Source organism: Cariama cristata, unplaced genomic scaffold, assembly GCF_000690535.1.
Source record: "Cariama cristata isolate BGI_N322 unplaced genomic scaffold, ASM69053v1 scaffold10424, whole genome shotgun sequence".
Taxonomy (NCBI): Eukaryota; Metazoa; Chordata; class Aves; order Cariamiformes; family Cariamidae; genus Cariama; species Cariama cristata.
The window spans coordinates 1-21305 of NW_009612365.1; the positions used below are offsets into that span (position 1 = coordinate 1).

General features: G+C 39.2%; 1 protein-coding gene across 1 annotated transcript in view; it reads right to left on the reverse strand.

Moving 5' to 3' along the window:
- Positions 1-746: 746 nt before the first annotated feature.
- The window catches only part of LOC104160470 (collagen alpha-1(XXIV) chain-like), a gene marked incomplete at its 3' end in the record, with an annotated part of 111233 nt that continues 90674 nt past the window's right edge, over positions 747-21305 (reverse strand). The window contains exons 24-36 of the mRNA XM_009698598.1: positions 15776-15829; positions 15270-15314; positions 13931-13984; positions 10944-10997; positions 9937-9990; positions 8287-8340; positions 8161-8208; positions 7698-7806; positions 4384-4502; positions 4053-4160; positions 2930-2983; positions 2082-2135; positions 747-803 (exon numbers count right to left, since the gene is read on the reverse strand). Coding sequence (XP_009696900.1) covers positions 747-803; positions 2082-2135; positions 2930-2983; positions 4053-4160; positions 4384-4502; positions 7698-7806; positions 8161-8208; positions 8287-8340; positions 9937-9990; positions 10944-10997; positions 13931-13984; positions 15270-15314; positions 15776-15829 — 864 coding nt within the window. The remainder of the gene's footprint in view (positions 804-2081; positions 2136-2929; positions 2984-4052; positions 4161-4383; positions 4503-7697; positions 7807-8160; positions 8209-8286; positions 8341-9936; positions 9991-10943; positions 10998-13930; positions 13985-15269; positions 15315-15775; positions 15830-21305) is intronic.

Consider the following 21305-nt stretch of genomic DNA (forward strand, 5'->3'; position numbering starts at 1 on the left):
GTGCTGCACAATACAATTGCTCAACACTCGCTGACGAACCAGTCCCCGAGCAGCAATCGCCCCCTCCCAGTGAACTCCCCCCAATTTATATACTGGGCCTGACGGCCCGTGGTATGGAATATCCCTTTTGGTAGTTCGGGTCAGCTCTCCTGGCTGTGCTCCCTCCCAGCTTCTGGTGCATCTCCTCTCTGGCAGAGCATGGGAAACTGAAGAGTCCTTGACTTAGGGTAAGCATTACTTAGCAACAGCTAAAACATCAGTGTGTTATCAACATTATTCTCATACTAAATCCAAAAGCACAGCATGGTAGCAGCTCCTAGGAAGAAAATTAACTCTATCCCAGCCGAAAACTGTAAAAAATGGTTACAAAATGCAGCTCTGTCTAAATCAGCTAAATCAGCTTTGTAGTGATAATGAAATAAGTCGAAACATATTTCTGGTTAGTAAAGCAATTAGGTATAATTCAGGATAAATAGAGAGGGTAAAATTCTGTTCCAAAATGTGCTGGTCTAAACACAGAATAATGGCATTAGTGAAATTAAACACAGGGCACATATGCTTAAGCAGGAAAGAGCACATGACTGCATTTTTCAGAGAGGGATTACCAATTAAAGGACTGTCATTCTACATTTTTCTACAAGAGGGTACTGACTCCTGGGACAGTGATAGAAATTTTCAGAAACAGCCTGCATTGTCTCTAGTTTTGACAGGCACTAATGTAATTTTTCTGAGAAAGAAAGACCTACTGGTTCACCTATGGGCCCAGGTGGTCCAAGGACTGTATTGTCTTCGCCTGGGTAACCCTAAAACAAAGATAAGTATTGAAAAATATTAACTTCGAAATTCAACCTCATCTACAACGCACACATGTTCAAATGCTAATAAACACCCAGAAAGTATACTGTGTAGATGCTAAAAGTGAACACGATGCTCATGGTTTTAATACAGTGCAAATGGTAACTCCATTTTAACATGCACCTAAATGACCCAAAGACATTTAGGACTAAAAAAGCTAAGTATTTGCTCTATTCTCAAAGGCAGCTATAAAAAAAAAAAGTATTTGAACAATGCCCATGTAATCATTTCTTTATTTAATGAAAAAAAAGGATAAACAGGATATTTGACAAGAGGAAGAAAGAAAATTTCTTCCACTGTTTTGAGTAATATACTTAATATAGACAAACAAGCGTACAGAAGACTCCAACTGAACTCTATTAAATTTTAAATATGAAACAACTGCCATCCAAACTAACAGACAAAAAGTTATCTATTCCAGATTATATTTATGAATATTTAATGCAGAGGCTTACATTTTAAATATGATTAAGGATTTCCAAAATGCATCAAAATGCTTTTTCAGAAGTGACCAAGCAAGCTAGACACCTAGCTCCCAACAATTTAGTTTACAGTTATTGTTTCTGAAAATTGTATCAGAACCTATTTATAACATCAACCACTAATTGTCTATTAGTAGTATTCATTGCAAAGCTGGCCCTAATATAAGAACATGTTTCTCTGTCAGGTGCAGCTCCAAACTAATCTTTGTGAAGGGAATCCCTGTACCTGCTTGGGGCCATATCGACTTCAGTCAGCATACCAAGCTGTTTGCAGGATTTGAGGCTTAAAAGAACAACAGTGAATTTAACACTAAAATAGGACCGAGGCAATATCCTGCCCCTAATATTTTATATTAAGGACAGACCTTTGTCCATCTTAGTTGGATTTCCAGCAAAATCTGTGGGTGTACTCACAGGCTTAAAGTTAAGTAAATACTTAGCTGGTTCCGCACTGATTATTTGTCAGCAGTGCTCACTAGGGGCAGTGGTGTTATCTGATACAATAGAATGTGTTTCTTACCTTGTGTTTTAAAACCTGAAACATTTCAACTGTGTAATTTGTAACTCTGCCTCTGAATGATCCATTTCCCCAATTTTGCATTTCTTTTCATATTCTGTCACAACATTAATAAATATTGCAAACTGTGGCTTTTGCTGCTTGCTGTGGAAAACAGTGAGCACGCAGTAACACTTCCTCCCTTTATAATTACTCAAACTGTAAGATAGTGTAATCCATCTTCATACCTTTTCTCCTTTGGGTCCTGGGGGTCCTGGAGGCCCTGGAGGACCCTGGTGACCCTAAAGAAGCAAACAAAACAAAAATTAGTTCCAAAACAAATAATTAAAGAAATAATTAATTCCAAACTTTCTTTTAGCTTCTTGTAACTATTGTTTTTTTGCTGCTTGCTAATAATACTAAATAGTGATGTGGCACAAAATTAACGAGCCCAGGCAGAAAATGTATTGTGTCCAGGAAAACCTCTGTGCACAACAGGAAACCAAAGATTCTGGCAGGGCTTTAATGCAGGTGAGGGGAGCCGGGCTGGTTCTCGCTTCAGGATTAGGGCCACTGATGGAAGTTTCTGTTCAGAAAAAAGACATGGCAGTCTGGTCTGTAAGAGCAGGACTCAATCCATCTATGATGATGATCATAATCGTTTTTCAGCAAAAGCCACAACATCTTTATGCCCTTCAACTAACCTCATTCAATCAGTTTCTGTTACTGAAATGGAAACTGCCTGGCCAGACAATAAGCAGAGGTGGTGGTCTTTGCTGAATACTCTTTATAATGAATAATTGTAGTAGTTTTATAGGAACTTTATTCACAAGGGGTAAGAGATATTGGACAAACAAGGGTTTCAAATCTGTGGTAAAAAACAACTGCTAGTGAACTCACAAAAAACAGTCACCGTTGCTTAATGCTAATATTTCTGAGTAGGCAATCATGTATCATATAAACATATGTGAGTATCTGACACTCCTAAAGATATTTGTGTATTCTAGATACAGATCCCCATTATACTTGAAATTATTTAGAGTACCACAGACTTACTTAGGGATGTGTGTGTACATGAATTCAGTAAAAAACTCACCCCATAACCTGGAATTCCTGACTCTCCTTCAGGTCCCAATCCTCCTAGGTGTCCCTGTTAAATGCAATAATCAGTGATAGAAAAATGAGCTCCCTTATAAAATGTTACAACAATGCCTACTTCATAAAGTTATCACTTGGAAAAATCTTCAAATACTGAGATTTGAGAACCACAGACAACTTCCTTGTTGGTTCAGCTTCATTTGGTATAGAACACCGGGCTTTTCCCTGTTCTGTGGAAAAAATTGTCAAAATTTTCAGTCCTAACCTTATAATCCCTGTGCATAACTAAGATCAAAAGGATCTGAGCTTTCACAGGTCCAAAGGAACTCTGTTTATAAATGCTAAGCATGCTAAGAGAAGCTGAGGGCGGTCCTCACCTTCGGAAGTTGAGTCCTTCTCTTGAAAATACTGGCCATTAGATAGTTACTTTTCTTCTGTACTTCATGTGTTCAGGGACACAATGCTGCATTCAGTGGCCACAGAACTAGGCTCTGGAGCAGTGAGATAGGCACATCGCCTCACTAGTGCAGAGGCTGCATGTGTCTGTGCATCTCTCACAGTGTGGAGCAAGTTTGGGGAGCTTGTGATGAAAGGAGCTCAAAGTTAATGGAAATGCACTTAATTCAGTTAACTTTGGGGCAGATTCCCATTCAACAGGAGTAGCAGTCCTCATCTGAAGTGCTTTGTTTCAGCCACAGCTAAGGCTTATTTTATGTAACAGCAAACTCCATCATTTCTGTTCTTGGAACTGGAAAGGTTTAAGAAACAGCCACAGCAGTGAGGTCATATGTGGACCGTGAGGCATGACTGTTCCATGGCATGCCCTGCCATCCTGCTCCTCTGACTGTCAGATCAGGAACCTGACCAAAGCATGAGTTGACTCCTTCCAGGTCCATGACCCGGGTTTTCTGTCTGGAAAGGTATACAGGTCTCATTCTGATGTTGAAAGGCCAGGGCATGCATCGGGATGCACAGGATGGGAAGAACACTGCCTGCATCTCCAGCGACCTCAAAAAATATTCGTATGTGCAACAGCTGTGACTTGCCTCTTCCCATGGAAGGACATGATTCTGCTAAACCAGAAGTACATGCACTCTTAAATAAGAATGTTTTGTACAAACCAAGGGACCCCGAGTTCCTCTTGCACCTTTGGGACCAGTTTCTCCAGGTTGGCCAGAGACACCAGCAGGTCCAATTTCTCCAGGAGGGCCAAGCTGCCCCTTTTCCCCCTGTTGGTGTTATTGTATTAGAAATAATAAGAGACTGATACTAAGTTTCAAAATGTAGTTTATGCTTAACCAAAGTGTGTAACAGCATTATTTAATAGGAATATTACATTTACATGTCATTTACTGCAGTTCTTAGAATGTCTGAACTCAGAACTCTGCAGTGAAAACAACCCTCTGCTAAAGTCCTTCTATTATTTTTGTTTTGTTTTAGCTAAAGCCTAACATTTTTTGGTAGCAGCAGAAACCATTCGAGTTGCAAAATCACATCTTGATACAAATTTGAATTTCCTAAGGTCCTGAATGTTATTGACTGCAGAATGATGGCAATTCTAATTGCTATGGCTAGCAAGAAAAAAAATTGGCTTGAAGTATGACATAAAACAGGGACAGACTTGGTTCAATGGAATAATTTTGTAATGTAAATTTGAGTTTCAGATAAAAGGAAGAGAAGTGGGGAAGATGAAAAATAGTACCTTCTTTCCTAAACGGCCCCTCTGACCTGGATTTCCTGGTGTTCCTTCAGGGCCCTGTACATTTATTAGAGAGAGAAAAAGAAATGATTGAGAATGGCCTGAAAACATGTTTAAACTGTGCTCCAAAATGGATAACTAAGCAGGCTTTTGCAATGCAGAGAGGTGGGAGGAAAAATCTCATTAACTGTGGATGTAAGCAAGTTAGTAGGTCTGTTTCAAGTTACAGCAGAAACAAGTGGGCAAGCATCAGGGATCACTTACCAAACTAGTCAAAATCCACTGAAAATAGGGGGAAAAAACACCCAATAAATCTTGTCCACACAGAAACTATTACTTTAGGAATAAAATTACTTCAAGACAACCACTGGATTTACAGAAATACAATACACAACCAGAGGAAAAATAACAAAACCTTGGGGCTGTCAAGCATGAAGAGCAGAGCCCTGGCACAACTTGCTGAAGAGCAGAGACCTAACTCAGTTGGTGCTGGTGCCTACCACTGCTCGCCAATTGGGTGTGGTGCCTGCAGATGATGGGTGCTATGGAGCTACACCCCTGCTGCCCTCTAGGTCACTTCAAAAACTGACACTCCCAAAGGGCTGGATGTGTCCACCGCTCACCAGTTTCAATTTACCCAACGGCTCTGTGAGTTAGAGGAGGTAATTTAGCTTCAGTTTTGGATAAAGGGAGAGATATTTGGGTTTTTTTGAGTCACTGTGGTGATAAGCCAGGGTAAATATAGTTTAAACTGATTTGTGAAGCTTATTTGTTGCTTTGTAAGCTTTTGTTTAATGAAAATGTATTATTACTCTCACCTCCAATAAAACCCTCAGACAATTGACTATATAAAACCAATTTCCGTGTTTAGACCAGGATGTTATGATCTGTCCGCATCCCTAGGAGGAGGTCAAACCAAAATCTTGATGTGAATAGGCCCAGATGCCAGGGAGGATGAGTGGGGAGGAAGGCAGCTCTGCAGCCACTTTTGGAATAGGTGGAACAGAAACGTGAAAAATCCCCCGCTAACCACATCCTCCCAAACATCAAATTGCCAGACCCGCCTGTCTCACTGAAGCACAGCAGCACTGCTGATTTTGTTTACTGTATACAAGTATAATTAACATACAATGTAGATATGCCAGGGCTGAGCTGTTTTATGCTAATTTCAATGTATGACACTTTCAAGCTTCTCCAGAACTGCCAAAACAAAACAGAGAAAACAAAAAGTCAGGGTGATATCATTGTATCAGAAACAAAAACTGTTCTGTAGCACACCAAGTGTGCTGACAATTAAAAGAGCATTTTTTTTCTTCACTACGAAAGCAGTTCACTGTGAAGAACCCAGGACTAAAGACAGCAGATTGTAACACTGATGCTTAGAGGACAGAGGGGACAGTGCTCACAGCCGTTGACAGCTGGCCCTCCAACTACTGTTTACTCAGACTCCACCATCACATAAGAGCTACAGAGAAGGCAGTCAGAGGACTGCAAAAGAGAACATGATGATTTTTGGTAAGGGGATCTGATATCTGACTTGAGGCTACATACTTGCTTTGGAAATTGCGCTCAAAAATATGAATTCACATTAAGAAGTTGCATAAAACCTCAGCAAAACAGATTTTATTGGAGGATTTTAGCTCCTAGGAGTGATGCCAGAACAAATAGGTGAACCGATCCAACAATGTTGACCATGGATCCCAATGCTCATTTACTATTTGACCTGTGTATGCTTCCTGCCATTTCTCTCCATCTGCAATCTCTGTTTCAGTTGTCAATGGCAACTGCTGCTTTCACGATATGTTTATTTAATTCCTTTCACAGAGGTATCAGAACAAAATTAATTAAAGAATAAATATATTTTAAGAACAAAATGTAATAATGAAATTCATTCTTTCTTCTGTCTCCTTACTTTTTATAGTATATGCCTCATTACAGGGTGATTGACAAGGTAAGAAGAGAAGGTCCACCAAAGACATGACATTATACCACAGCACAGAATTATCATCCGAAGTAGCACTGCCTGGCATGATAGACTCTCATTTCTGGAAGTCAGTGCCAGCACAGGATGGACAGCATCCGTAACATTGTCTTTACAACACCTTGGCAGCAGTGTAGAAAGACCACTGTTAGGAAAGGCAGGCCATCCAACTGATCAGGAATCAACAGCAGAAATAATTTGATATCTATCACGTGACACTGGTTTTAAGTCACTTTTGACCTGCCTTGTATGCCTTACCAGGGAAGGCACTGTAATCCACATCAACATTTTAAGAAATCCTGTGCTGTTGTTGTCTGTGCTGCAATAATTTTGTAACTAAAGAAACCTCAATGTTCAGGTTATCACTTTTTCTCAAAATGCTATTTTTAGACCTTGTTTTTGTTGTTAAGGTTTAATAAAAGGAATGACAGCTAAGCATTTATGTGGTAAGAACATTAGCACAAAATATTAAATTGGAGCCAAATCTTGTGTGCTCTAAGGTGTAACGCTTCATCATTTACAAGCTGCTCAAAATGGCAGTTCTTTGCCCGAAGGATCTTTTAATCTTAACTGAAAACTAGATAGCCCTGGGACAGTAAACAAAGCCACGAGTAGGGAAAAAAATACAAAACAATGAAAGATCTTACAGCACAATTTATGGTAGTATATGCATCTTGCCAATTACTTTGGGTATTTTTAAAATTTAAAGAATGATCTAATGCCTTGAGATTGCTCACAGTCTCCAAATGAAGGTGAGGATAGAGAATAATGACAGAAGGATGTCTGGAGAAGGGAGATCTGAAGTGAAAGGCTCCAGGTTGTGTGGTGTATGTGTCTGGATGACAAATGGTGAGGAATCACTATCTGCTAAGAGGTCCCAGATTTAAGATAGGAAAAACATTTGTCTCCTCTCTCTACCAACCCTGAAAAACTGAACCACATAGAAAAGGGAGGCAAGCTAATTTAAAGATGGTCAGCTCTAATTGCAACAGAAAATCAAAAATAAAATAAGCAAGCAAAATTAAAAAGAAAATAATTACAAAAAGAAAATGAACAAAAAGTCCATTTAAACCTGAAAACACTTACAGGAATAAAAAATTATGCCAGGTTCACCAGGGGGTCCAGCAATTCCTGGTAACCCCATCTCTCCTTTTTCACCACCTTCTCCAAGAAGTCCCTGGTCTCCAGGGTCTCCCTAAAACAAAGCAAAAAAAACCCCCAAAACCCCAAAAAACCCCTTAGTCCAGCTGTTGCTACAGAATTACTTATTCCTGAGAAAAGTGAATTCTGAATCTTCAAGTTTGACAAAAAGCACATTAAAACTGATGTGACATCCCCTGCCCTGGCACCTGCCACAGTCCCTGGCACAGGATTGATCCAATGCAGGGAGTAGAGCAGCCTTGGGCTTGCTCTCTCCAGCATGATAGTCACCACAGAAATAAGCTGTCCTCAGTTCTCCAGTTTGCATTTCTCTGTCAAGCCATTCAACTTTGCAGCCCTCGCAGGGTAGGTCCTGTGCCTTTTAGGCACAGGAAAGCCTATAACATACAGGGCCTCCTATGTTAAAACTAAGTGCACTCAATTGGTCTCTGTTGACCTGGTGAAACAGAAGAAAAAAAGATTTAAGATTAAGCTAACATGACTGCTTTAAATCTGCTACAAAAACTGAATATACCTTTGGGCCATCTTTTCCTTGAACACCGTCTTCTCCTGGAGGTCCTGGTTCACCCTTGTAGAAAGGAATAGTTGAAAACAAAATTATTGCCTGAACTTCCTGACATAGAAGTATTGCCTAGGAAGAACTCAGACTAGTTTTACACATGCTTATTATCTTTGGGACAACTTTTATGTTGCTGTTATAGTTTATTTATCTTAATTTTTCATTAATTTACAGTGACAAAATCACAGCCTTGTGACTCTCAAACACAGGAAAACATAAAAGATGACCAACATTAGAAAAATGAGGCAATACTATGTCCACATAACACTGGAGATTTGGATGGTGGCACCGAGGTTGTTTGGTTTCAGAGTATACAACATGTAACTACAGTAACCTCAAAAATACACCTATTCTGTCCTGAAACTTCCATGTTTATGTGGATAACTACTATATAGGTCTGTTTAGTGACTCAGTTTAGGGCCATGAAAAACTCATCATTTACCAACAGGATCAGCACCATAGCATTTTAGAATATTTGCCTTTCTTAGGTAAAGACACTGGCAACTGGCAACTTTTGATGCAGATAGTAAAAAAGCAAATGTTGCCCTATACTAAGAACATATTATTTCAGATATAGTGGTATGGTTAAGTCCAGAGCACCCACTGTGGACCAGTACCAGGAACTACTCCTCTTCAACGACAGGCAGAATCATGGAATGCACCTCACTGGAGATTTTGGGCAGGAGGAAAAGATGATAGCAAGGAGCTAATGGAACAAGAGAGCTCAATGGTAAGACTTAATTCTAAAAGGATATAGCTTACGCTCTTTTTAAAAAGTGTCCTGGATAAAAACTGTTTCTAGCACTTTAAAAGTTTTTTTTCAGCCTTCAAAGGTAGGGAATTGTGTGGGCCAGAGGAGGGGGCTAAGACACACAGGAAGAGTATGCAGGGGCACAAGCACTTGGTAAAATCAAGTGCCAAATGAGCCATCCACAGTGCCAGAAGCAAATCAGCTGATTTAGATGGTGGTACAGAGAAATATCCTGCTCTGCTGAGACTATAGTGTTCCCATTATCTCACCTAGACTAGGTATCCATACACAGCATTATTGTGTGCTGTCATCTTAACAGCTGGGCTGGACACCCTTGGATTTACCTTCATGCTCAAATCAGTTGTTCATGTCTCTGAGTGACATGAGACACTTAGAAATATTTCAAGATTACAATCAATACTCCTTCTTAACTTGCTACTATTACCATTTTTTTAAAGGTATCAGAAAATAGCTTCTTACTGAATTCTTCTGATAAATCAAGATTTCTCAACCTGCATTTCTGACACATTTGTAACATACTTTCCTTTTTGGAAGAAGATTTGCATCCATAGCTCACCCTTAAACCTTGGTCACCTGGTTCTCCAGCCTTCCCAGCAGGTCCAATGTCTCCCTCGAATATCACAAGAAAAATAAATAATTGGATTTTAAGGGACAATATTCCTAACGATGACAGGGTTTACAGATAATGCAGTCATCATTACAATAACAATATTTTTTGATGGCTCTTTTCCTTTATCACTACCTACTTGGCTAATGAATCAGATCACTCTGATTTGCTTTTATGGAAATTAGAAAATTTAAATAGCACAAGAGAGAATAATTTCACCACTTACCTTTGCACCTGGTTCTCCCTGCAGGCCAGGTTCTCCTTCAGGGCCAGGAGGTCCCTGCACAGTACAAGAGCTACTGTTACACATGGTCATCAGTAATAATTTTGCAGCCACCAAATAATACAGCCAAAATTGAAGCAGAAAAATGGCATGAGACACTGGGAGAGATGCATGTCTGAAAAATCAAATTAAGACAACACAGTTCTTTGTTCTCACTAGAGCCCAACAGAAGAAAAGAAAGGATGTTATAGGATGAGTTCAGGAACTGCACTGTGGCCCAGGAATGTATTGAAGACTCAGCAGTACCACTAAGCCGGTACCTTTCATCATAAATTACTAGCAGGCTGAGCAATCATCTATCTTTTGTAAATCTGACTGACAACTTCATCACTGTTTAGGCTTGGAGCCAAGTAGATACAGCGTTCAGAGAACAAAGCCCTTTTTGGAGTCTTCAGCCCTTACATTTAAACCTTTTTTTAATAGTCAGTCAGACAACTGGATTTTGAGTGACTGAGGAAGCACGTTTCTTTGAATAAGCCAAATCCCTTCTGTTCTAAGTGAGCTCACCCCTCAGCTACTTCATTACAAATGTGGCTAATACAATCTGTCCTATTTCTTTTAAAGAGATATTAAAAACAAAGCAAAAAATAGAAACAAAAGTTAGCAAGAAGACTGTCTGCAGCTGCTTTCTTCATCTACGATTTGCAAGGACATATGACTAATGCTCTTCTACTGTCTAACTGCAAGGAGAATGGTTTGCTCAACTAAACATTCACCTTCTAGGTGCAGATGTCATGAATGTATATCCAAAGACACGGCTTACAACAGAAAAAGCTACTGATTTTAGACTTTTTTTTTTCATAACAGCTTTAAGTAAGAGAGTCTCTCAGCAGCTCATGGTATTTAAGTTAGGTGCAGGTAATTAAAAAAAATAGTTTTTAAACACATTGTCCAGGCTTATTCAGGTGCTTGAGTGTTTGTAACTACTATATAAATGGTTAAAAGCTCACCTCAAAACCCATTTCTCCAATAGGGCCACCATCCCCTGGTTGTCCTCTTGGACCCTGGCATTAAACAAAATTTTGGATGCATTATTCAATTAGCATTAAATTACGTTCTTTAGTCTTGACTTTGTCTCTTCAGAACTCTTCCAATCTTTCATTTTCTTTCCTCCTGAATTCAACAGTATATACAAGTATCATGATGGCATACAGTATCGAAGACCTCATTGCCAATCTTGACACACTGAAATAACATATTTCAAATAACAGCAAAAGCACAGATGGCTTTTCTTTTAGACCAAAAGTAAATTATTATCTAAACTGAGCTCTCCTCTTGATTAACTGAGACTTTGTTTAATTAAGGTTTGTTAGACTGTCTGGTTTGCTTTGTGGAAAAGCCTACAGTCTGGTGTGGAATTAACTGAAAACAACTACTGTGTGCTTCACTATGGATTTAGCAATGTTTATAGAGGACAATCACTGAGGTGTAATGGACTAAAGACTGGAGCCTTTTTGGTAATATTAGTAACTATACTATGAGCATTTTCCTATAAGCCCTATCCTAAGTAATACATTTGTTGCAGTAACACGTAGGGATCATTTCCTAAAGTGGCATGCTCAAATTCTCTGCACATGTTAGATTATCCATCTCAGCTCACAGAGTGGGATTTGTGTGCTGAGGGGTAAAGGTTGCCTGTTACAACTTACAGCTGATTCCATAGCCACTATGAACGTATGTCAAGACAAATCAAGCCTCTGGATGTATCCAGTGTTTGAACTTTCAGAAAGTTCACATCCATTTACCCCTTTGGGACTCATCTGTGCCTAAGTATATTCTAAATTCAAAACGTGTTGTTCATCTATTATTCTCATGTAAAAGAAAGATGCCGCTACCCACATTTATGACAGAAGCCTTTTAAGCAAATATTTACTCTTTTTTTGTTTCACTTCCTCTTACAAACTATGCATATGGTTTCGCTCCTCCTGATGACTTGGCAGTGATAATGCGATTATATTCTTCCCTTGTAACCACAATGTAAACTGTATATTACTGACAGGATTTCAGCAGAAGCATGTATTTTACCCTATAGCTTCATTTAAGTGCGAATGACTGAAGCTGCAGTTAATTTCTCATTGAGAATTCACTTGGTCCTACACTAAGTCCATCAGTTTTCATTCCTACCACACCATGGCATTCCACTAGGCAAGTGTCACAAAGCTTAAGTTCGATGCATAACATTATCATGGAGTTTTCTGCTGGATTGGTAATGTAACTTTCCCCTGAGACTTTCAGGGAATTTCAGAAGCCAAAAATGTATAGCAATATAGTGACTCCTTTTAACCCTTAACAACAGGTAATATGCAAAGAATGATTTTACTGAAATGCCTGACTGGTAGGTAAAGTTAGAATGTAATTTAGATCAGGCCTGTTAGTACAAATAGTTCTAATCACTTACGTTTCTCTGCTCCACAATAATTAGGGTTTTTCTGCACTGTGCAGAGCTAGTGTAAGGGCCAGAGAAACTGCTTCAGCAGCTGGCTTTCATGTAGTGACCAGCTGACAGAAGATGAAATCAAGCTGCTTGGATGGGCAGTTAAAAAAAGAGCCACGTGTCTCATTTCATAACATCTTGTGTCATTTTCATCACTTCTTTCTAGCTTCACAGATGTTTTTCCAAAGACATTTTATTCTTTCAGCACTTGAAAGAAAAGGTACCCTGTTCATAGGATAAGCTTTTCTTACCTCTGACCCTGCAAGTGTAGATTCTACGATGATGAGCACAACAGAAATGTAGGTTGCTCAAGAATAGACCACTTGGATTAGATAAAGCTGATAGTCATTCTGTATATATATAAAAATTCAGACTTGACCAGAAAATGGCAGGAATTTTACATATAAGCCTTGCATTGTAAGGCTCTCAGATGTCACAAGATTAGACAAAATAAATGAAAGAGACAAAGTGACAGGAATCCAATAATTACTGTTAGGAAACACTTTGTCTGTTGAAACATTTTGCCACTCCTACAAGTTGGCAGCTCAAGTTAAGTAGACAATTATATCCAAAAGAAAATTTACCACAATAAATGTTGGTATTTTTCTAGCCCCCAAAAATGTCCAATGGCTTTCTGTAAGCATGTCAGCCTATGAATTAGTAGAAGTAATATTTAATAATATTAGAAATAATGATAATTAGTAGAAATAATATACTTGATATCAACAGTTCACTTTCAAGATTTATATTAACTCTATGTCATTTGATGTGCAAAATAACTTTTCAGAAGCAATGAAAACACACAATTTTTGACAACTCTATTAGATTTTCACACTATGGGAGCCTTCTCCCAAGTCCCCCTAGGACAGCACATACTCTTTCACTGTATTTCTATAATCTGATTTACCCCCAGAGATGGTGATGCAATACTATTCCTGTCATGGCTACATCTTGCAGCACTTTGCATATATTTGCTGCAGATTCTGCATGATCTTCTGTTACAATATTACCCACATAAAAGTGAGTGTGGCTTTGAAATAATAACAATCAGAACAAGAATCCATCCAGCAGAGGAACATCTGAGTTTTATAGTAACAGTCTCTTTTTTTTGTTGAAAATTTAACCTGCCAAACAGATGTGGTCCCTGAGCTCCTGAATAACGATCCTAAAATTTGCCTGAAAAAAATACCACTAATATCTGTATTGGCACATACATTTACATAATCCATAATGTAGATGTCTACCTCAATGCAGCGTAAAGCCACATAACATTGTGGTCCAGATTCTTTCATGCTTTCTTATGTTGTGCACTCCTTACTTATGAACAAGTTATGCTAAGCAAGTGAGCCAGACTCTAGCCATGCAGTTTTGGAACAATTACCCCCCAATTCCTATCTAACCACAGCCAGCAACACTGAATCTTGGTAAAACAGAGCTTGAGTTACTAGGGAATTCAGTATAATATGTGGGAAAATTTTTAAGCAGTCACAAGGATCAACTTACTGGCTCTCCCATTGGTCCCCTGTCTCCTGTGGTTCCAGGAGGTCCAAGCAAACCCTGGAAGATTAAAATAAAATAAAAAATAATTGGAAACAAGCTGTTTCATATTCTGTGAAAAGCCACTTCCTCTCTTATTTCTGTTCACTCAATAACTTACTCAGAAACACCCAAGAAATAGATGCAGCCTTTTCTTCCAGTTGACATGCATTGCCACATCACTAGCTCCTGTGGCAGGCGAGGGAGCCCTGAACAAATCCTTCCTCAGTTTCTTTTACAGAGGGGTGGATCTTAGCTGACTCACCATTTACCAGTTCCTCATCATTCTCCTTAGACTCATGTGCTGCCTGTGTGCGCAAACTGGGCCTAAACACAATGGTAGGAGTGTCCTGCCCTACAAACTGTATTTGAGATGATCAGTAAGGTTCACAGCCCACTTTTCTTTCTGCTCAACCTAGCTCATAGCATATCTGTATCATACTCTCTCTAGAAACTGTAGCTGTAGGAGTAATAGAGCAGTATCTTGTACTTTGCAATAAACATACTAAATCCCAGCATTTCAACCTAATAAAGTTTTGCTTCATTCATTTCTGTATATATAAATACATCTAAAAGTCCTAGTGAATGAAGAAGACATGAAACCCTATCATGTCAAAGGTGAGAGGCAACAAGCTCCTAAATTTGAGCAGAAAAGGCAAGAGAAGTACAGTGATAATCAACATTTTGAGTCTCAATTTCAGCACAAAATCACCACCATTACTGCTTGTTTCTGTTTTTCCGCTTCCTTCTGTATTGAAAATCCAACACAATTTGGACTGACTGGTAACCTTCTTTATGAAAGAAAGCCTCAAATAGAACATGTTAGATTTCCATTGAAAGAAGCCCTAAAAGAATTTTCTCCTATACATGCGATATACATTTTACACATTTTTCCACATTTATCCCAACATTGATAGTACACATCTACTCTAAAATCTATCAAAGAATTGTTTTTCTATGTCACAATGACTTGCTCCCTTAAAACTACAATAAAACAAAAAAACCAAAGCAACTTCTAGGACCCACTCTACTAACTACAATGGTCGTTTCTTCTGCTGCAATTTGCTATCATATTGTATTCTGTGGACCATCGTTCATGAAAACACTGGTCTTATAGCAGACTAAACCATGTTCACACTTACTCTCACTTCTGCTCCTGATTCTTTGCATGAATAAATGCAAACCATACAGTCAGAGTTTTCCAGCTTCTCTAAAGCAAACAAATTCCCTCATACTTGAGTGTGAAATAAAGTATGAGATTTTGTGGATTTTGGGGGGCAGAAGTACTAGAGAATTTCATACTTACAAGTGCACCTTGATCTCCTCTTTCTCCTGGATTTCCAGCTTTACCCTGGTCAAACAGAAATATTGAAAGACAAATGATGGCTTCAGGCTTCAGATAATTTCCAAAACACAGCTCAGAAATCAGTAGTAACTGTGTCAAGGAGTACTACAAAGATTGGCTCCAATACTTACAATGAGCCCAGGAACTCCTTTCTTTCCTGGATCGCCCCTTTCTCCCTGACAAATAACCAACAATACGTGAATTCTATGTGCATTTGCTAGATAAGCTGCATACAGTTACTGTCAGTTTAAATGCAGGGTAATTCTACAGAAAGTGTAAATTCAGGCTTAGATGGGCTTATACCATAATAAGGAAGTACCTGAAGAAGGCAGAAATTCACAAATCTCCCCCTGGATTAAATGGAACATTATGGCTTCTGAGGTGTTGGGTTGTTTTTTGGTTTGTTTTCTTATCTGTTATGGTCTGTCTCAATGTTTTGTGTAGTACTGAGCAATGCAAACACTCACCTTAATGCCTTCTGTTCCTGGTTCTCCTGGAGGACCGTCTAGACCTCTTGGCCCCTGAATATTGAACAAGTGATTTGGAATATTAATTATGCATTATTTTTTGTTATCATCAGGAAGATGCAACACAAGCTTTAGGAGAGGGGAAACATGTTTGCTTAGCATGAAAACCAATTTTCATTGTATGTTAAGTGTGAAATAAAGCTTCAAAGAATAAAATAAGTTCCTGGTTTGCTGAAATATGAATTTAAGAAAAAAGATTTTTTGAAAAATATGTAAACAAAACGTTCAAGTCTCTCTGTTGGAGCCAGCCTGCAGGCTGACATTTTCTACTCTCTTTTCTGTCTACTTTGTATGCACGCAACTAATACATATTTGGAATAATTTAGGTAAGCACTGGTTATATGGAGCGCTTGCTTTTAAGCATATTATAAGTTGTATATGCAAAAATCCAGCTTGCTAGTAAGACTCTAAAACAGGCAGATAGAGTTCTTCCATTAGTAAACCAGTTTGAGGTAAGATTAAAAGCAATTTATAATCTTGCATAATGAATTGCCCTATTGATAGACTAAAATGTCTCTTGTAAAGCGACTTTTTATAACCAATAGATGAACAAAGATAACCTATTATATTAATGTATTACAATATAGCAAGTATTTATTGCCAAAACATTCAGAAGTTATTATTTAAGACTGGAAATCTAAATCCATTAGTTTACAAACAAATTAAAACCCCTTAAAATAGATCATGAGCAAAATGGAAAAGAATATTTTACTCATGCTGACTTAGGAGGTTATTTCCATAATTCTAAACACCATGACTGTTTGGGTATGGAAAATAAAATTAAAACCAGTTAATAACAACCTAAAACTAATGATCACTTTAAAGCAAGAACTAGATAAGCATCAAGACAGAGCCAGGCTCTTTACAGCAGTGTGCAGTGGGAGGATGAGACACACCAGCTTTCATAGTGGCATCTGGGCTTGGCTGGCATCAGAGGGAACTAGTACATTGCTATAGCAGAGCCTAGAGGAAAACGACCTGCATTTTCAGAGTGCATTTCCGAGTTGTACAGAACCTTACATCTTGGGTCATGGTTTACAGTGCAGGGCATGCAATCATGACTGATTTCCAGTGAGTTATAACACTGTTCTAATAGGTAATAATAGAGGCTTGTAAAATGACTTTGTTGGAAGAACATCTGATTTTATTTAGATTACTTTCCCCTCAAAAATGTCTGCCACTTCCTTGTTCCTCTTGAATTTTTTGAGACAAAACATAGCAGACTTCTGTTCTCTCTGACTTGGATTTACTGATGCGCATCAAAACCTCTGTCAGAACAGATGGTGAGCACCCACTCACTTCTCTCTGGAGCGACAGTGAAAATGCCTGACTGGTAACTCAGGAACAGTGTGTACCCAGAATCATTTAGGCTTTCCTCCTGAAACAGAAGCCTCTCAAGAAAAGGCCTTTCCTGTGAGGTGATATATAATTACAACCCCTGGCAGATCCAGAAATATCCCAGGAGAAACTCATCTGTCAGCATTTCAGGACTGCTGCTTCTGGCCAGCATGAGGTAACACAGAAATGGAAAATGAACAGGCAGGGAAAGTTGTCTGAATAATTTTGATACCTCAGGTAGTTTGGGGGACTGCTTTTGTGAGGCAATCCTTGGGTTACCCTGGCCATCTTTCCTGTTTTGGTCTAAGCCAGGACTGAGTATTTACAAGCACTTTTTTAAGCTAGAGTAGAAAAGAGGCTACAGAAGATGACACTCTGCGTTGCTGCATGGGTCTCGGTGAGAAAGGTCCCAAACCAAAGGATACTGAAGTCTGGTGACTTCAATGCGCTCAGAGATCAGAACCAAAACACTAATGGTGTTTTCAAGGGCGATGGAGGCCTTTATAAGAACAGCAAGACTGGGCCTCACATCAAGATTATGTAAATGTGTAAGCCCCATTATTGAATTATTATACAGCATAATTTAAAAGAAAGCTAAACATCTTGATCAAATTAATGTCAAGTTGCTGCTCTGCACTTTTTCTGTAACTGCTATCTATAATGCACACAAAATAGGTTGTGATGAAAATTCAAGGCAGACTAAGCAGGTTTAGAGTCCCATGATCTGACATTCATTTCAGGTGAAGTGTCTCAAAGAACAGGAGGAGAAGGGACAGAAGGAAATTTTGAGATGGAGTGAGAACAGGTCATTAAGCTGGAGCATAAAAGAGGAGAGAAGCTCATGGAAGAGCTGCAGAGGAATCACCTAGGGCAACATAGGAAGGGAGAAATTGAGACTGTTAAGCTGAGCAATTGCAGGATAGTTTTAGTGTTTCTCAGACTCTTTAGATACATGACCTGTCATTTGTCTTTGTGCATCCTCCACAGGGCTGATCAGGTGACAGAATCTCAAGATGAAATATTCAAGGAGGAAAAAGGACACGTTTTGATTGTACAAATTTGTGTAACAAAGAAATTTCTTTCTAGGTTTTATCTTCTATCATTAATAATATTAGCAGACAAATTGTTTGAACACTTGCGACTTCCTTTTAATCATAAAAGGGGTCATAGCCCACCGTTTGAGAAGTGGTCCTGTCAGGAGACTGCATAGGATTCTCAGTCTGTGTTATGCACACGACACACCAAAACCTTTCTGCTAGTCACACAGATCTCCCCTTCAATGGAGTTCGCATCGACAGCCCAATCACTACGAAGAGAATGACAACTGATTTGAACAGTAATAATCAAGTGAAAAGGCCAACCTTCTACTATATAGTTTTTAACTGAAAACAACGTAATAGAAACCAACATGATGCTCAGCTTCTGGCTTTGGGCCATGCCTGCCTTTAGTCTACCTTTAATGAGCAGCGTGCAGAAATCCAAGGGAAAGGCAATTCAATATTCTAACAAAAGCACACCATACATTCCTATAAATAGTATGGTGTGACTCATTATTGGCACAGATTAATTGGATCTGTATAATTTCCTACTATAGCTAGTACAGAATGAGAGATAGATGATTTGCCTGTTGTTACTTAATTTAGGTTGCAAAAGAGCCGAGGAGTAAGGCTGCCAAACAATGGCTACCACTTTTTTCTTCGGCATGAGTTCAGCTTTGTTTTTAAAATTAAATGTATTACACTGAAAACTCTAGGATGAGCTGAGAAAAAGTTCATCTAAGAAGGCAAGAAGCATTAATTAACTCTTTTTGTTCTTTCTTATCCTACCTCCTAAATATAAGAAGAGTGAAAATAACTTAAATACACTATGTAGCTACTTTTCTTTTTTGGTGGTTGACATGGAAGAATATTAGAAAATGACATAAATTTTAGTCTCATTCCTTTGAACAATTAAGAAAGATAAACATACTCAGCTATTGATGTATCACAAAGCACACTGGTCACTTATTTCACATAACTCTGAAGCACACACTTTTTTCTAGGTTCCATACTCCCTGCTGTGAGAAGTATGAAAGATATCATTCATTAAAACTGAGAGCTGATGTCCTGAGGTAATTGAGGTTCTTCACGCCAGTATAGACACAACTGAAGCAGAGATAACAATACTGGCTGCTACAGACATAAGCTGCTGTTGCCTGATCCCAAATTTATGGCACTTCAGTATGTCATTTATCTGCATTTTCAAAATTGAATTTCATGAGCTGCATTCCAGGAAAAGTAAGAAAGTAAAATTATTGCTTTTGAGCTTTAAAACACCTAACATCAGCCTGAAGAATACTAACTGTTAAGAATCTTCGCAGCTATTGAGAATTTTGCTTAGGTCTCACTCATGAAATTAATCTAATGACACAGGCTCTCTTCCTCTTAAATTAAAAGCTACAGTTGTATTAGTCAGAGATTATGGTATGAACTAAAAGCAGAACCAGTCTCTGACATTGTGGTTTTCTTCTCCATACATTAGCAAACAAGAACAAAAAAAAAACATGCAACAATGGCTTCACGGCTGCCTACACTGCTACCAGCGTGTCTTCCAGACTCATGTATTCCTTCTGGTCATGGAGAGAAACTACTTCTTTTAGATACAGATATTCCCACCCCCCAGAGTGTCATTCTGCCACTGAAGTATCTACAAAGAGATGTTCTCTCTCTGTGTTTTCATGCTATTAACACTAAAAAATAAAGTGTGGGTCACAAAAGGACCCAGCCTTCCACCTGATTCCAGCTGAGGTGCATCAAGTCTTGAGCACGAGCTGAGGAAGCTCTGTGTTAGCACTATGCTGTGACATGGCCCCCACAGATCCCCTCACAGCGAGATACTCCAGAGACTCCCAGACAGCCTGCCTTTAAGTGGCCAGAACTCCCAAGTGTACCAGATACTGAGCAGCTGGATACTCTCAGGCAGAAGTAGGCTGCTGGGTCATCTTGGATGCAAAGCAGTTGCTGAAAGGTTCAGAATTTATGAGATGAAGGAATTGTACTCTCTGACCACGCAGAATGACCAGAGCGTCAGTGCTTCTTCGACTTCCTGCAGATTCCAGCTGTGAAGACAGGATACATTCTTGTTTCAGTATACAACAAAGGGGAATTTCCATATGCTTCTATTTAACTTCCGTGTGTGATGGTGGTATGCATTTTTCTGAGGCCTGCCACACAGAGCTCAGGGTTCTGACACTTCTCTTTCTGAATCCAGTGATGACAAACCCCAGGTTTCAGGGGCCCTCAGATATTTTCCTTATTTGAGATTCCACTTTGGGTCTGATATTTTGATCTTGAGAGCAGACAAAATTCTCAGTGGCTCCAGTGGGAATTTCTTCATAGAGCCTGAAGACCTGGGTATGCTCTGAGACCTCCTGCCATGAATCATTCCCATTCATGCTAGATGGAGGCAAAGGCATAAACCACAGCTTCAAACTGGCACTTCCACAGAGCTTGGGATGTTTGGGGTCTATTTTGAGTGATCTTTAATTATAAGCAATGTACTCCATGATGTACTGCCAAAATCATAGAGACAGACTCCCTCAAAGATTCCTGTCTCAGTTGGCAGAAGATGCGACACTCCTTAAATAAAAGCTACCTTCTACCTTCAAAATAGAATCTAAATCAAAATAAGTCATTTCTCCCCTAGATACAATCACGAGGTAGCAAATGCTGCTGGGAGGGAGGAGAGCCTGCAGAGGAGGACTCACATTCATGTCAGTACCTTGGCTCTGACTCCAGCTCCGGTGATGCTGGCAGATGGACTTGCCAGGAGGGAAGGATCAGAGGAGATTAGAGGGAATGCTATGTCCAGGGGAATTAAAATGTACGATGTGCAGCAGTTCAGTACCAATCTCGGAGACAACTATTTACACCAAATTACTTTCGAGCTAGTCTAACTCACTGCGCCCTATAGGCCACCAGTCAAACTGAAACGCCAGTGGACTAATAGGGCCCAAGGGCTTTTCCTTTTTAGACGAAGCTCAAACATCAGCATTTTACAGTGAAAATGACTGCATATGTGTACTCCTCATCTGATGCCACTGGCTGCTGTGTCCTGATTCAGCATAACACTTCATCATGTATTTCACCTTCAG